The sequence below is a fragment of the Cygnus olor genome, chromosome 3 (assembly GCF_009769625.2).
Source record: "Cygnus olor isolate bCygOlo1 chromosome 3, bCygOlo1.pri.v2, whole genome shotgun sequence".
Classification (NCBI taxonomy): domain Eukaryota; kingdom Metazoa; phylum Chordata; class Aves; order Anseriformes; family Anatidae; genus Cygnus; species Cygnus olor.
This window is the reverse complement of record NC_049171.1, coordinates 68,226,275-68,243,195: the sequence shown is the minus strand read 5'-3', so window position 1 is coordinate 68,243,195 and position 16,921 is coordinate 68,226,275. Positions and strand designations below refer to the sequence as shown.

General features: G+C 37.8%; 1 protein-coding gene across 8 annotated transcripts in view; it reads left to right on the top strand.

Annotated features, from left to right (window-relative positions):
* Positions 1–16,921, top strand: part of LOC121066851 (coiled-coil domain-containing protein 170-like) — a 61,114-nt gene that overhangs the window by 22,606 nt on the left and 21,587 nt on the right. For all 8 annotated transcript variants that reach the window (XM_040550615.1, XM_040550611.1, XM_040550613.1 and 5 more), the window contains 4 exons: positions 2,169–2,300; positions 5,230–5,486; positions 10,440–10,584; positions 12,462–12,647. In XM_040550615.1, the coding sequence (XP_040406549.1) occupies positions 2,169–2,300; positions 5,230–5,486; positions 10,440–10,584; positions 12,462–12,647 (720 nt within the window). The remainder of the gene's footprint in view (positions 1–2,168; positions 2,301–5,229; positions 5,487–10,439; positions 10,585–12,461; positions 12,648–16,921) is intronic.

Here is a 16,921-nt window from a genome sequence, read left to right as displayed (position 1 = left end):
AGTACTTACCGGCTTGTTACAGGAGGGTAATGTTCCATTTAGAACTGAAATATATTTCATTACAGAAAAATATTTTTGTTCCAGATAATTGTTCAGGAGTAATTTTTGCATCTAAATAAGGGTACTATGGAGAATGAATTTTAGTTTTCAAGTATGGCAAGCCTATACAAATTGCTTCTTTCTACATGGAGTTAATACTACTTAATTACATAGAATGGCACTGTAGCTCATTTAAAAAATCATGCATGGCTTTCCTAAATAATTTAGCTGTAAATCTGCCTCCCCGAGTTGCTTGAAAAGAGCATGTTGCAGGCTGGCACCCCCTTTGCTGGCCATCAGGAACAGCATGGAGTGAAGACAACACCTCGTCTGTTGCCACTGGAATACCTAGTTTCGAGGGCAGGCATGAGCTGGTGGAGAGTTGCATTTCGTAACACATACCTAAAAGCATTAGTATTGCAGTTTTGTTTACCTGTGTGGCAGCTGACGGAATAAAATTCTCTTGTTCTGTCCTCTAACACATGTGCTCCCAGTATCACCTAAAAGGACTTCAATTCTGAAGATGTTAAATTACATCATTTTGTAGTCGTGGCCGACTGAAAAACTGTTCTGTCTAATGGAACTCCTATCGAGACCTCAGGTCTCAATTTTCATATTGAAAGATTTAAATAACAAAGGCCAAGAAATCCACTGCATTTGTGCTTTACTGTAGAAGAAATGCACAAAAATAAGAAAGCGTATTGAAAAGAGTCTAGAAGGCATGGCTAAAAGAATTGTAGTCTTGAAAGTGGTGTGAAGGAGACTGCTGGAAGCACAAAGCCAGTACTTGTCATCTGTTAGTAGGGTTTGAACAAGGATGAAAGAAAGTCAGTATGGTAATGGTGATTGCTGGGGACAAGAAAGTATCATTCAAAAAGCTGAAATTGTGCCCAAACTTCATAGTAAGAACTCAAAAGGACTTTTAGCCATGGCTGATTAAAAGTAAAAGCACAACTGGGCAAGCCAAAAACTGACTTTGAGAAAGAGATGGAGGCCTGAGTAGGCATGGATTCTTCAACCTGGTACAGAGACAGCGGAGGTGAGATGTGATAGAAAGCTGCAGAATCACACGTGGCACAGAGAAGATTGATAGCCAGTGGTTTTTTTTTTTTCTTTTCTTTTTTTTACTCTTTCAGTGTAAAATTATGGGGGCATTTAGAATAACTGCAGTCTGAAAAACAAAGTTGTTCTTTGTATAAGAGACACTTTAGTACATCATCGCCAAGAAAACATTTTGGATGAAAGTTGACATGGGTTGGAGGAGTGACTGGAGAGGTTTGTAGACAGGGGACTTTTGAGTGTGACTAAGTTCATGGAAACTGCAGAAAGTAACCTGAGCTGAAAATAATCGGAGGCTATGGAATTGCTGAGGGGGAATATCTTATGTACTTGTGCTGTATCTGCTTGGGAACCTGCTAATGGCCACTGTTAATGGAAGGAGGGTACAAAGGGAGCAGGTTAGCCCTTTATAGAGATTCATATGATCTACCTTTATTTTCTCCCTCCTTCTGATTTATGAGTTAGATTAATCTGTCTTTATGTAATACAACTGCAAATTCTGTCTTGAAAGTTGCAAGATACCCTCATAAACACTGAGGATTCAGAATTACGCTTTCACAATTTGTCAGCGTGTTGGCAGCAGTCTGTTGTGTGGCGGGAAATGTTGAGTGACAAGAACAATGCCAACTAGAAGCAGCATGCAAAAGAGTCAAATAACTCCGTAGTTGTGATTTTTAGTTGTAGTTGAGATTTTTAATCTCTCATTACTTTTTTTCCCCCCATAATGCTAAATTGAAATACAGATACACAAGGCAACCTAGCATTAGCCTACCCCTTTTTAGAGTTAGAGACCGTGGACTTGTGTAAAGAATAGAAAGGCCTTTCTCTAACAAGCGTGTTGCTCTCCTGGTATACTCTAGCACTGATGCTGATGGCTTAAATTGCAGGTGAAAGTGGTGGCTGATAGAGAAATGATTGTTTACCTTATATTACAATAAGGGTGAGTTACTCTGGAAATAACATGCTTGGAACAGAGGCCCTTTAGTAGTTGAAAGAAACAAAAAAGCACGGAAGCAAAAATGTTTTAAAATGTGATGTCTAATGGCTTTGTTTTCACATTGTCTCTCCAGGAGCCTTATGATCACTTTCTTTTGGATATTCCTGTCAACAGAGAGCAGATGAACCGCTATCGAGCTGCAGCAGAAACTGCTCAAAGTGAACTTGCAGCACTTTCAGTGAAGTATGATTGTGCCCAATCAGAGGTATATTTTAAAATACCTCCAAATACTTCTCCACATCTGAAGATTTTCTACAGTATCTTTCTGCTGAGAATAGAAAGTTTGCAGAAAGTCTAAAAATTCTTGGGTTGGTTACAACCCTTTTGGTTCTTATAATATTCTTTTTTTTTTTTCTTTTTAGAGCTCCAGTGTGATTTTTACTCTGCTTGATTCTGTGCTCAAGAACTATGAGTTTATATTTTCAAGATTTGAACCACTCTAGCTTTTTATCATCATCATGCAATACTAAATGCAATATTTTGTAATTAAACCTGCAAGTTAATATTTTGAAATTGTGGTTGTGTAAAAGTTCTGACAGATGTCCTGCTGTTGTTGCTAGTAACTTCAGAGATAACTGCCCATCCTCACCCATTTCTCCAATTTATTTGAGTTATGGCTCCCAAAATTTGCATTGCTTGCATCACCAGTGAAGTTGTGTTTGAGCTAGTGAGGTTGATTTTAACTGGAGAACCTATATGCATCCTTTTCTGCTGTCTCTGTTGTCTGGATGGTAGTTTTCAGGAGAGAGGATTTATTAGAGGATAACTTTCAGAGTTTCTGTATTTTCATGCTTAATTTTTGTTAACGTAGGACCAAATAAGGTTGATTTGATACAATGCAGCAATGCAGGTGGTGGTCAGTTTCAAAATGGAGTCAATATTCGCCTCTAAGAGCAATGAAAAGGTTCATATGTTTATTTCCATAGTTTTAGGTGTATATATTCATAAGTATACATAGATACATAAAGTTTGATAGAGATGTGAACATTCATCCAACTAGTTCTTTAAACGTCTGTACATGTTACAAATGTGTATTTCTCTTGCACTCTGTAAAGTGCTTTGAGAAACACTTGCATAGCTTCTGAACCTTAAAGAGTCAATGAAATAAAATTTATTTTATTGTAGATAACTGAATATGGGAAACAGCAAGAACATGTAATATTGTAGAAGAATGAATTGTTTATTCAGTATCCAGTCAGAGCTATAGGGATGAGTGTCTATCAGCTGAGCTTGAATTCGACCAGTTGATCCTGAAATTACTGCAGAGATCCTTTACAGTTAATTGCTATCTAGGATCAGTACTCTAAATTTCTTTTTCACAAAGTTGTACAGAATTCCATGTTCTCATAGACAGAATTTTTTTTACTGGAAATCTTGAATGGATTTATTGCCAGCATGACCGACTGATTTATAGAATCTTTCAGCACTGTTCTTGCAAAACAAAAGAATAGTCAAGAAAGCAGCTGTTCATGCTCTTCTTAATAAAGACCTTCATGACCCAGCTGAGGTCAGAGCCCAGTTACGCTGAGCACTCTTAAAATTCATAATATGGGATTATTCTTGTTTTTTTCTGCTATTGGAACTGACCACAAAGGCAATAGACAGAGGAAAAAATATCACATTTTGCAGATGGGGAGTTGAACCACAGAGAAAATTTTAAGGTTATGAACACTTTAAGCTACCATAACTTGGTTTAACTGCCAAACAAAGCAATCCTGTTGTTCCTTCAGCTGCTCGTTTCCTTTCCCACACTGTCCTATCGCTTGCCTTGGCACAAATGTCTGTGTCTTATGGTGTTCTGGACTGTGGAATGGATCCAGCTGAAGGATAAAGCCTTTCCTTCTGGGTCGTTTTTTGAGCCGGATCTGTTTCCTGATCTATTTCACCTCATCGCCATAGGAGTATTTCTGCTAGCGCAAAGAAGAGGGTGGAGTATGGACATGAAGCCTATGAGACTGGGAAAGGATGGAGCTGCTTTTCTCAAAATCAGCGCTGGTTTATGTCAGCTCCAAAGGCAGTGGCTGTTCAGTTGGCTCACCAGCCTACTGGAATTTCACTCTGAGTATCTTAGGTTTGGTCACACCAGAAGCTCCTGGTAGAACCATGAATTTTCTGACCTCCTGTATTGCAGCTTGATGTCTTAAATATTCACTGATGCTTGCCACAAGTTAAAAGCCCTGCTGCTTATTGCTGGAATTGTCAGGAAAGCTGAAATCAAACCTTAGCACTTCTAATAGTAAAAGTTTTGCTTTAAATTATATGTTGCTTTTAACAAAGTAAAATAGTTGAACTGAAATTTTGTGTGTGCCTGGTGCATCTGCCTGAAGCTCAATCTTTTGCAGAAGTCTGTAGCATAAATAATTCAATGGAAAATGGTACTTTAACAAAAAGAGAGAGGGGAAGGTAAAGAAAAATGAATGAACTCCATGAACTGCTGGGAGGCTCTAATATCTCTGGATCAGGTTCTTAACATTTGGCAGTAATCTCCCTCCTCCTCCTCCTTACAAGTCTCTCTTGCCATTTTTCTGTAAATCCAGCTACATTTCACTGAATCATCTGACCAAAAAATAACTGTTTGCATAAGCTGGAAAGAGGTTACCTTAAAGCACAAATCTCCAGAAACTTCTTTGCCTCTGAATATGCTGCAAATCATCAAAAGGTTCCACCCTCATAAAACAGGATACTTTGCTATTACATCTCCCCACAGCCATACATTATTTGTGGAATTGTGCACCAGAACTGGGAGCAGGGAAGAGGCAGGCAAAAAAAAAGAGGGAATGGTGGTGTTAATTACTGTATTGTAATGCAGCTGCATAAGGGAGGTGAGTTAAGGTTGTGTGTGAGAAGTAACGTGGGTATTTTCTAATTCTGTATTTGTGAGCAAATGTATCTTCCAGGCAGAGAGATTATATTAAGTTGTATTATACAACATAAGTTTTTTTTTCCCTATTATTTTCTTTTAGTAATATAAAATAAAATTGTCTCCCTCCACTCAGTTTCATACTGATAGAAGACTGTCTTCTCACAAGTCTGTGTTTCTTGTCATGTTATTGAACTTTTAATGCAGGCAAGCATTTCAGTCTGCACGAAATTATTTTTCCTTTTTAATTAATTTTCTCATTTTCTGTTTATAGCTTCTAGAACTCAGGTCCAGAATGGTCTCTAAGGAAGCCTTTTTTCAAGAGCTGAAGGCTGAAGCTGAAAGCTACAAGGAAAACAATGCTAGACAGGCATCTCTTCTTCTGTCTTTGCAAACTCGAGTTCAAGAGACAGAGGAAGAGTCCAGTGTGCTTGCCACTTCCAAAAAACAGGCTGAGCTGACAGCTCAGGCAGCATTCAAGGAAAACTGTGAGCTGAAGGAGAAACTTCACGAGCAAAATGCCAAACTTAAGTAAGATTCATGTTAGATGAGAAACATTTTTTGCTGACAGAAAACTGCAGTTGTCAACAGAAAAATAAGTTGGTGGGCAGAATTTACAACAGAATTCAGATCTGCAGTTGTGTTTTGTAAAACAATTGTACCTGAGTGTGTGTGGAAGGTATCAAAACTTGTATTTTGGTTTGAGTTGTTAGACCATAAACGGGGTTTTAGGAGTTGTGTCCTTTGGAGAAGAAATCACTATAATGAGTCAGCTTGGTGTAACCACAATATTTACATTCCCCCCCCCCCCCAAAAAAAAAGGGGTAGGGAATTGGCTCAGTGGCTGCACCCAGAGAGTAGTAGTCAGTGGTTCTAAGTCCAGGTGGAGACCGATGACAAGCGGTGTCCCTCAGGGGTCTGTCTTGGGACCAGTGCTTTTCAATATCTTCATCAGTGACATAGATGATGGGATTGCATGCACCCTCAGCAAGTTTGCAGATGACATCAAGCTGAGTGATGCAGTTGGTACAGCAGAAGGAAGGGATGTCATCCAAAGGGACCTGGACAGGCTGGAGAAGTGGGCCCATGTGAACTGCATGAGGTTCAACAAGTCCAAATGCAAGGTGCTGCACCTGCCTGGGTCAGGGCAATCCTGGACATGAGTACAGACTGGGAGAAGAACTCATTGAGAGCAGCCCTGCAAAGAAGGACTTGGGGGGGGTTCTGGTGGACAGAAGGTGAGACATGAGCCAGCAGTGTGTGCTTGCAGTCCAGAAGTCCAACTGCATCCTGGGCTGCATCATCAGAGGAGTGGCCAGCAGGAAAGGGAGGTGATTTTTCCCCTCTACTCTGTCCTCATGAGGCTCCACCTGGAATACTGTATCCAGGTCTGGGGCCCACAGCTCAAGAAAGATGTGGAGCTGTTAGAGCGGGTCCAGTGGAGGGCTACAAAGATGATCAAGGGGCTGGAGCACCTCTCCTATGAAGAAAGGCTGAGAGAGCTGGGGATGTTCAGCCTGGAGAAGAAAAGGCTCCGGGGAAACCTCATTGTGGCTTTTCAATACTTAAAGGGGTCTTATAAAAAAGATGGAGAGTGACTCTTTACTCAGGTAGATAAAGATAGGACAAGGGGGAATGATCTTAAACTAAGAGATTTATTAAAAAAAAAAAAAAGAGATAGAGATTTATTTTATTTAAACTAAAAAAGATTTATACTAGACATTAGGAGGAAATTCTACACTGTAAGGGTGCTGAGACACAAGAACAGGTTGCCAGAGAAGTTGTGGATGTTCCATCCCTGGAGGTGTTCAAGACCAGGTCAGATGAGGCCCTGATCAACCTGATCTAGTGGGTGGCATCCCTGCCTATGGCAGGGGGCTTGGAGTTAGATGATCTTTGAGGTCCCTTCCAACCCGAGCCATTCTGTGATTCTTAATGGATTTTTCATCGTTACAAGGCTAATATCTGTGTCTGTCTTGATATTGTCTAGTTAAAAGCAAGACAAGCGTTACCGGATATCTGTAATTCTCAAATCAGTATTTTGCACAGCTCTTTCAGGCTCTGTGAGTTAGAAGTGGAAAATTAAGTTATTTTAGTATCTGGAGAAATCCATTGCAGTGCACTTGTCTGTTATGAGCTGAATTGCTAAAAGAACCTGCCTGGGGAGTGCTAATGTTGATTGATGAGGTTTTTAGATACAATCCCAATATAAGCAAGGGATAGTAAAGCCAAAAAGTGTATTATGTGTCCTAGCAACATAGAAAACATCACAGTCTCCGAGATAATGGTTGTTAAGATTCTTTAAAATGCTACTTTTGAAAAAAAGAAAGAAGGGCCTCCTATCCTGTTTGCTTCACTTGCTAGGAGAAATCTGCCAAAATACCATGCATCAGAGTTAGCCTGTTGTTACAGGGATATGGTAAGTTTTATGTGGTATAAATCTGTGCTGTTCCTCCCACTGTGGTCCTGTCTTTTAGGTAGCTGCTCTGTTTTGCTCATGTTACGTGTGTCAGTACTTCCATTTGTGTTGCTGCATGGTGGTCAGGGACCAGGGATCTGCTCCAAGAGAAAAGTGAGCAAAATAAAAAGCTCAATTTGCAGCTCTGACAATCCCAGATCCAGTTAGCTGTGTACCTGGCTGTACCACTAGACGGTTGGCAAAAGGAAAGGGCAAAGGGAAGTGAGCCTGCTGTTCTGGAAGCAAGAACCATGTTGGATTAAACTGATTATGAATCTACGCTACATGCTTTCAAAGCTTTTTCTCATCCTCAGCTGGTGGTTACATGTGCCCCTTAATACTAATCAATGTGTTGACTCAGTAGTGAACTTGCTTAGTCTGACCACCTTAGTAGAACACGGCTGTTCATAATTAGATATCCAAGATTTTAATTGAAAACCACTGATAAAAGGGAAGAGCAAGCCAGTAGGCACAAAACACACATTTGCATTGTATACCAAGGGATACAGTCAAAAATATTTAATGCATTCTGTGATTGGTTTCCAAGATGTACATCTCCCCTATTAAAAATGATACTTTTCTACTCAACATGTCTATTGCCAAAGTATTTTTAGAACCTGAGCTGTGAAGAGCATTTTTTTTTCTCCCCTTCTCTTTGCTCATTAGTTCTGAAGAGCTAGCAAAACTGTGAAAGAGCTGTGTTCCACTTTTTGTACCTGAATGCCTATTATCTAAGTGCTGACACCTTTATGGCTGTACTGAAGGTAATTAGGTTATTCATCGGGTTGTCAAGTGTATGCTTTGTTCTTCCAATTGTTTATTTTTAGCAGTGGTCCTGGTTCTGTGGGTGATGCACCTTATTTTCAAAGTCATAGAACAATTTGCATGATTGGCAGTCAATTTAATACAATATTCTAATGTATATATGTGCACGTATGGCATTTCTGGATTTTTATACCTTTTCACTTCTGATGTATCCCTCCTCAGGACAGCAGTTTAGTAACTATCTCACAGCTTAGTTTTGCTGGGGTAACGGAGGAGAATGCCAGTTGCCTGGAGGTGAGAAAGCTGCGAGGTGCTTGTTTTCTGAGGGCCAGAGCGTGCTTTGCAGAAAGCAAAGCTCTCCTGGTTCACAGTGGGTGCTGTGCAGTATTACACAGAGTTCTCTGCATCCTGTGCAGAGCAGTAATTAGTGTTTTCCATTCCTCTTTGTTCTCCTGTCTTCCCCTTTGAAGCACTGACAACAACCTTGCTTTCCTCTCTCCTAAGATTCCATCTTGAAGTTTTCCAGGACTGTCTTACAGCAATCTAGTGGACATTTAATGGACTGCCTTTGCACCCACTGTGCATTTTCTATAGGTGTCTCATGCTGCTTTTATGAAAGTGATTATGAAGTGATGCTCTGTGCCTGTTTGATTGCCATCCTAGAGAGGAAGAAATCAAAAATAGAGAAGAATGAGCCCAGAAATGGCTAGCATGCCCACCTTGAAAACTTTGAACAGTGCTGTGCTCTCATAAACAAGTATTTAACAGTTTCAATAAACTAGTTGCCCTAGACAGCTGTTTGGTGATATCTCACATCTCATTTTATTTCAGCATTCAAATCTTTGTGAAGACTTTGCTTTAGAAAGTACTTTCTTGTCTGGAAGCTCAATAGATTTGTCTCTTGCACTGAGTGTATTTTTACCACCGAGTACCATTGTCATGGGTTTTATCGGAGAATGGCTCCAAACTGAGAATTGTCAATGCTGTTTCTGTGCTGTATGGTAATGTTATATCTGATCTCTGCATGCTGTTGGGATTAGCAAGTGCTATGGACAGCTTGTTAGCAGTTCCTTTCTTCAGCATCAGTTGACAGGTGTACTGAGACTGGTGTACAATGAGTATAAACTGCTCCTCCTCCTAATAATATACTCCAAAATAGATTTGGAGTTGATGTTTGGATTAAATGAATTTTGAAGTTTGTTTGGGGATTATTTTTGTTAGTCACTCTCTTTGTAGTTTTTCAGGAGTGATGCTCAGTGTTAGGGCATCGTGAGCAAGATTTAGACATAATAGCACATTTGCTATCTGTGCAGGCTACGGCAATGCATGTTTCCCAGACATGGGAAACTGTTCCTGGCAACGGGAAGGGTGTAAACATATTTAGGCCACTCTGTCGTTTGTTCATTCTTACAGGGAACACTTACAAACTGATACCTGCTGTTAATGTTGCTACCTTTAGCAGTAGGACTGATAGGTGTTTCACATGAGGTATGTATCTGTATGGTAGGCACCTTTTGAAAGCGATGAAACTGATGACAAAAAGCTGCCTTTTCTGCATAATATTGTGGTAATCCCTTGATGCTTTTTTCTTTAATGGATGCCTTTAACCTGAATCCAACCTGCACTTTTTTTTTTGTTAACCTCTTTACCTCTATGCCCTGTGTTCATGGGCAGTGTTACACTGCAGAAGAGTGTGTATGTGCAGGAAAATAGTGTCTCTCCTCTCTGCTTTTGCCTGTGAACTTCCCCTCACAAGCTCTCTGGATGCCCTATGCTTCCATCAGTCAGGAGGGGCTTGTCTTTCCCCTGTTTTTTGAACAGCACTGTCGGTTTCATTAGAGAGGGATGATAAGTGCTTTAATACATTTTTACTGTAATTTGATCACTCTTCCCCCTTTTCCTAAGCTTTTATGTGCAGCCTCCATTTTGAATATCCTGAGGACAGTGCATTGATGCTACCTAGTTCTTGTATGTTATTGAAATGTTGTGCTGAGAATGTGGTTGGGATTGTAGAAGATTCTTTAAAGTGCTAATCAAAAGCAAAGATGAAGACGTGTTCACACATAAGGTGACTAACAAAAGCTGTATATATTAAAGAGTATGTAGAGAGAACTACATAACATGTAACTTTCAAAATTCATTTTCCAGTATGCAGAAGCTAGCAATCATCTTGGGATAATATCTTTTGCCTAGAATTCTGTTTCAGAGAACATTTATCCTGATGTGTTTTGTTTGTTTGTTTGTCTATTTTGTTGAATTAGTAAATATTTGAATGAGTGTGAAGAAAGCAAGACACAAGCTTTTAAGATCAGCAGAAAGTATGAAGAGCTCCTTTCACAGCTTTCTGAATTCTTGGACACAGACATCAGAGAGAAAGAGAAACCACAGGAACATTTAATGTCAAAGGTGATTGTGTAAGCAAGGGTTTTCTAATATGTGTGGACAAGACTTATTAAAACCTTTTACTGTGTTTTAGGAATATCCGCAGGAGTGACAAAGTTAGCTTAATTCATAAAAACAAAACAAACAACCCCCCCAAAAAACTGGTTTGACAAAGAAAATGAATTAATCCTTCTATGTAGAAAATTAGTAGAAGAATATTTGTTTATAAAATGTATATATATATATATATATATATATATATAAAGAGGAATCTTTGTGTTAAATAATGATTTGCAGAGTGGTATCATTTAAGACAGGTTTTTCATATTGGCCTGATTTTCAAAGGTGTTGAACACTAATTGACTTTAATGAACTCAGTCTTATTTGCGTACATATTTTATCAGCCTATAGTTTCCAAGTACAACCTTGATATGTTTGAAAGCTTTCCTGAAAACATTAGCAATGGGCATCACAAGATGACATGTAAATTCTACCACTTGTATTTAATACTTATCTCAAGCTGGCGTACCATTAAGTAGAAATATCTGAAATGGCATTTGCTAAAACAACCTTAACTGTGCCCTGTGTAACTGTTAACTGAGTAATAAAATGCTGTGAATCAATATAGGGTGTATTTGAAACTTAAGCATAAAAATTTATTATCTCACCTCAGAATATTCCTGAGGTACTGAATGCAGAATGTCCACTTAGGAAAGGAAAATTGTGTGTGTACTCTTTCAACCTTTTAAAGGCTGCTGAAGGGCACTTTATCCTAATTTTGTGTATTCTTCTTATATAGTGTCTAGTCTTCTGTATCCCCACTTTTCTTCACTTGGGAACACACTCGGTATTTTGGGAATTTCTCTTTTGTTATATTCATACTATAACTGTCCTGGCTATAAGGAAACATTAGTAAAATAAGATGATCTAAGTAGGTGTCACAGTTTTCTTACAGTCCTTGCCCTCATAATATTACAAGCATATTCAAATTGCAACAGATGCACGTAACAAAACTTGTCTAGTTGTCATTGGAGGCAAAGATACTTGCATTAAGCTGCATCTCTTACGTGCTTTAAATTAAGCAAATAAACATTTATTTATTTATTTATTAAAATATACATTGTCTCTTTTTTTTTTATTTTTTTTTTTCTTTTCTTCCTGACAATTAATAGATCTAGTTGGGAAATCTAGCTTTCACTGAAAATTGTGTGCATTAGGAAAACTTAGCTACCAGTCAGGGTACATTTTTTTCCTAATGCAGTCTTTGAAGTGCCCACACTTATCTACTCCCTTCTTGGAAACAACGTAATGTACCAAAACAGCACCAGAATCTTACTGGAAGTACTCCTTTTTCCAAGGTTCCGGCTGTTCAGCACAGCAGCTCACCAGGTATTTGGCCCTGCTCTTGAATACGCTCATGAAATAGCTGTTACTAACTCAAATCTTCCTTTGCCTAAAAAGTTTCAAGCATAAAATGCAGCTTTCAGTTTGTCGTTCCAAATGAGAGGCATAAATCTTAACAAGCCCAACCAAAGCAGTCTGCTTTTCACATGAAGATAGTTATATGATCTGTTTTCGTTTTGAGACCTGCTTTATGTCAACTGCAGATACTCAAAAGTGCCAGTAGCTCTTCACTTCTTTAGTAGATCATAGACATTGTGTGGGAGTAAATCTGAACCACACTGCACTAAGATGTGGGTTTCTGGTGGGAATATGGTTCTCATTTTAATTGTCTTTCTACTCTTTTAGAAAGGAGTAGTAGAATGCAATTATAAATCTGGCCTAGGGGTCTCGGAAACACCATGTCTGTATTAGGATGATTAGGAGCTGTATACTGGGATGAATAAACGTAATTGTTAAGTGTTTAAAAAATGTTTCCACTGTTTGAATTATCTCTCTAGGTCTGTGAAATATGTAAAGAAAATCTGGCACTAAAAGGTCAGGTTGCTGCTCTTCAAGAAGCTATCGATGGCCATGAGATGGAGTCCAAGGCTAGCAGAGAAACTATCATGAGGCTTGTTTCAGAAGCAAACAAAGAGCAGAAAAAGGCAGCAGGATACTATCAAGACATGGAAAAACTTAGTAAGGTACATAACTGAATCATGCATATGTTTGTCTAGTTGTCATTTTTAATTTTCATTTCTCAAAATTTCAGATCAATTTTGGATAGGAGTTGCATGAGAAAAAGTACTTCTGAAAGACTTTCACTAATGACAGTCTTTAGTAAAAAACAAAAGGTTATTCTAAGGTTATTCTCAGCTTTTTCAAATCTTAAAATATATTGAAATTAAACAATAACTGTGCAAGGTAGAACTGATTTAGATTTGATGTTTTCTGACGATGCTTGTAAATTGATATTTTTGCTCCCTTCATATTGTAGCCTTTATTTCTTGCACAAACATGTAATTAAGCAGAAGTTTTGCTAAAGCATTGTAAATGTATAAGTGTGAATATATCTGAGGCACAAGCATGGAACAACGGAAAAAATGCTTGTTTAAATAATATTTATGTGATGTTGCAAGTTTTCTGAGGATACAGTTACTTAGATTCTTCAAAAATTCTAATGAGATTGAAAGGAATTAGTAGCATCCTATTTTATTATTTCTTTTTCTCTTAAGGTCTGGAAATAAAGTGTCTTGGCTTTCAGACACACTAGATTATCTTGTTTCACTGCAAAATAAACCAGTATATCATAAGTACTCAGTTGACTCATACCCGAAATGTTGTAGGCTTTAGGTTGTCTCTCGCAGAAAAGTACAACTTTACTGTGGAGAACCTGTAGAGGGAAAATGTGCAGCAGGAATGATGGTGAAATGAGAGTTGTAGGTGAAGTCATAAGTCAAGTATTCACCAAATTCACCTAGGTACAATTTGGAAAGAAAATATATGATTTAAGGATTTAAGTACTCCAAGAGAGCTCGCCATAAGGGTTTGGTATATTGCAAAGGAAGAACAAAGTCAGCTACTGCAGTAGTTTTCCTTACTACTTTGTACTTTGAGTGATAACTGCAAAAAGAAAGCAGTTTACTAAAACCATAATGAAAATTTCTTGCAGGTACTCGGGAAGTGTGGTTAAAGCTGATGGTCAGAACTAAAGAAAATAAGATTAAACTGCCAAATATGTAGCTGAGTTATGTGTAACTGACTTTGTAGAAATTTTAACATAAATATAACCTTGTGCAAGTAAGTTTTCAAAGTTAATATATGTTAATGTTTTCTCCACTCCTCCAGCATTACTTTTTCCCTGAATGATTTATCACAATCATACACTTTAAAGGATAAAGTGTTCTGATTTTGTTGTAGGCAAAATACTTAGCAGATGAGAGAGCTGACAGCATGCTTTTAAGAAGAAAGAATTTGTTGTGGGGAAAATGAATGTTAAGTACCACAAGGGTCATAAATTTTACTTACTGTGGAAAATGCTTCTTAACAACCTGTGTAAAATTTCCTAAGACTCAAATTGGAGTGAGAGTGAACCTGGACTGAAAACTTAACCAGGCCTTTCTGAGAACTTTTTGTCCCTGTTCTTCAAGCATGTGTGTGAATAAGGGGAGAGAGGGTGGTGCGCTTGCCAGGTAAGCCAGAATCAGGAGACATTCTAAACTGAGATGAGGCTTCATTTATGATTTGTTTTGCAAGTTTGCTCTGAGTGCCAAAATATTTCAAAAGTTGAAACACTTGGATGAAAAATATTTTCCTGTTATTGTGTGTATGCCAAATACATAACTTATTTAGCCCATTTTACAGAAATGTCTTGCTGAATGATCAGCATTGCCTTTCAAATGAAGTGTGTGCCATCATGGCTTATTTAGAGGTTGCAGATTCCTCCAGTGCTGTTTCAGTTTAGCTACTTAATTTTGCAGAGATTGAATAAATCTCCTGAGAAGGTTTTGTGTTCACAAAAGTATATAAAGAAATTCAGTATTGAAAAAATAAGTAAAAACACAAAGAATGTTTTTAATCCGCGTATCTAAAGCAGGATATATAGCATCCCTTGTTCCTCTGATGGATGTTTTAGGTTACAAGAAGGGCATCTTCAGTGGTATAAAGTAGGTCTGACTTTGCACAGTTTAAATAAGCACATGAATAGAGTTGTGCATTGTTTCGTGTTCACTTGTGAAGGAAAAAAGCAGAAATCCATACTGTCACAGGTAATAAAGAAGTGTTTCTGTGCTAGCCAATATTTTGGCTATGTTTTGTATTACAAGATGGTGGCCACTTTGCCCCAGTTTTGTCTCTCAAAATTCTTCTTAATTACATAGGGGGCAGAACACCACCTTTCTGTTCAGGAATTCTGTCAGTTTTCTCTGACAAGTCTCAGTCTCAGCCCTGTTCATGCCTCCTCTCTGAACCATTTCCAGTTTTTCTTGCCAAGTGGTTCTTCACTCCTGCTCCTTGGGATTTTTCTGCGCTCTGTCTCTTGATGAGCTGCCTCTCTTTATGCCCCAGGAAGAGGCAGCTAACTCATGGCCAAGTAAACAGATTATAGACTCTGAAATTCTTGATGAAGAAAATGCAAGCCAGGTTGGTTGCATTCAGACAATATTAGCATGATAAAAAGTTAATATGTGAGAGTTATTCAGAATATTCTTTAGTAAATTTGATGCTCCAGGATTTGTTGATGTCACCTGGTTTCCACTGGAGCAACAGTAGCAAGCGAACAATAATTTTACTAATTCCCCTGTCAGCCTCAGTGCATTACAACTATAGAACAGCAAACAAGAGAAACTAATATAACATCAAAACAAATTTAATTAGCAGTAGGTAGCCACCAACCTTTTTTTTTTTTTTTTTGTACTGTTTTACTTTTGTTTCAGAATCCTGAACTTCCCACATTCCCGATTGAATATTGTGAGAAGGTGCTCCTGGAATTCTGTGAACATAACATAAATGTTTTTTCTGACAATGCTGGATATCACATTTGTGTTTCATAGAAAGTAATTTTTAAATGCTGCCCAGATTTCTAGACTGAGAATTGGAATATCTATTCATTCTTTCTGTGTGCCCAGACAGTGATTATTTATTATGATCATCATTAATTACAGTATTATGACATTCTTTGAGAATGTCTGGCAGTCTCTAAAAAAAGAAGTCTCTAGCCAAGTTTCTTTCTAGTATTTAATAAATATCTACACAGTATTTATATAAGGTATAGAAGGTGCATGTATTCTTTCAGATGAATTTGCCTTTCATATAGCATTGACACTGATGAGCCACAAGAATTGGTAAACTATCTTGTTCCTGTTTCTCATTTCCTCTGATGATTCAACCTGGAAATATTTGTGATTCCTCTCAAGTGTTAATTTAAATATCTGTTTCGCAAATGTGTGCTCCATGCAGTGTCTTCAAAAAACGTATTTAGAATATTATCAATCAATTTTAATTAATTCATATGTATCTGTATGTACTGCTGATGCAAAATTGATAATAAAAATGAATTTTTAATTCATTATTAATGTATTAAATTGTTATTAATTAAATCTAAGTAGTAAGCAGTATAAAATTTTTAAATCAATTGATTATATGAAAACATAGTTAATTAAAAATAGGCTATTATAATTTAAGGAAATTGAGAAATTGAGTAAACAATAAACACTCCTACATCTTTAATATACTCAAATACTTTGATTGTAGGAGATGTGACCAAATGATTTTAGTTTTTGCTTTTCCCAATAGACAATGACTTTCCCAGTTAGAACCTGGATCTTTTTTTATTTTTATTTTTTTTATTTGTTGTAAGAAGTCATTAAGAAAATTAATTTTATAGATAGGTTTCAGCAGACATCTCAATTATTTTCAGGTTGAATCATCAAAGAAGGTAGGAGATAAGAGCAATCTAGTTTAAAGTTCTTGTGGTATAGCAGTGGTAAATGGAGACACAGCTGGTGTAAGAATTCATCTGGAAAATACTGGCATTCTCTTTTATAACTTATTATTCCTGTTAATGTAACCTGATTTTTTTTTTTTTTTGGGGGGGGGGGGGGGACGGGGGGAGGGTATGTAATTGACTTAGTATATTGAGACCCTGCTGCTCATTGAAGTGCCAGTATTAATAATGATGGTGTAAGTTCAAATATCCTTCTCTGGTCTGAAGACTCTCTCCAATTATTTAACTTAAATGCTGCACTCCTGGAAGACATTCAAGGCAAAAGGCCCAGAGTTTCCTCTGGATGGATAACAAGTGCCTCAGTTAGCATATGGCTATAGCAAGAAAGAAAAGGGAGGAGATGGGCTTGTGGTTGTGGCAGGGGTTGTACAGGGATAGATGCTGGTGAAGGACAGCAGTTATGTAGGAATCTGCTACATTAGGCTGAATAACTGTTGTCTGTGCTGTGAGAGTGGCTAGTGGCTGGTGAGTATG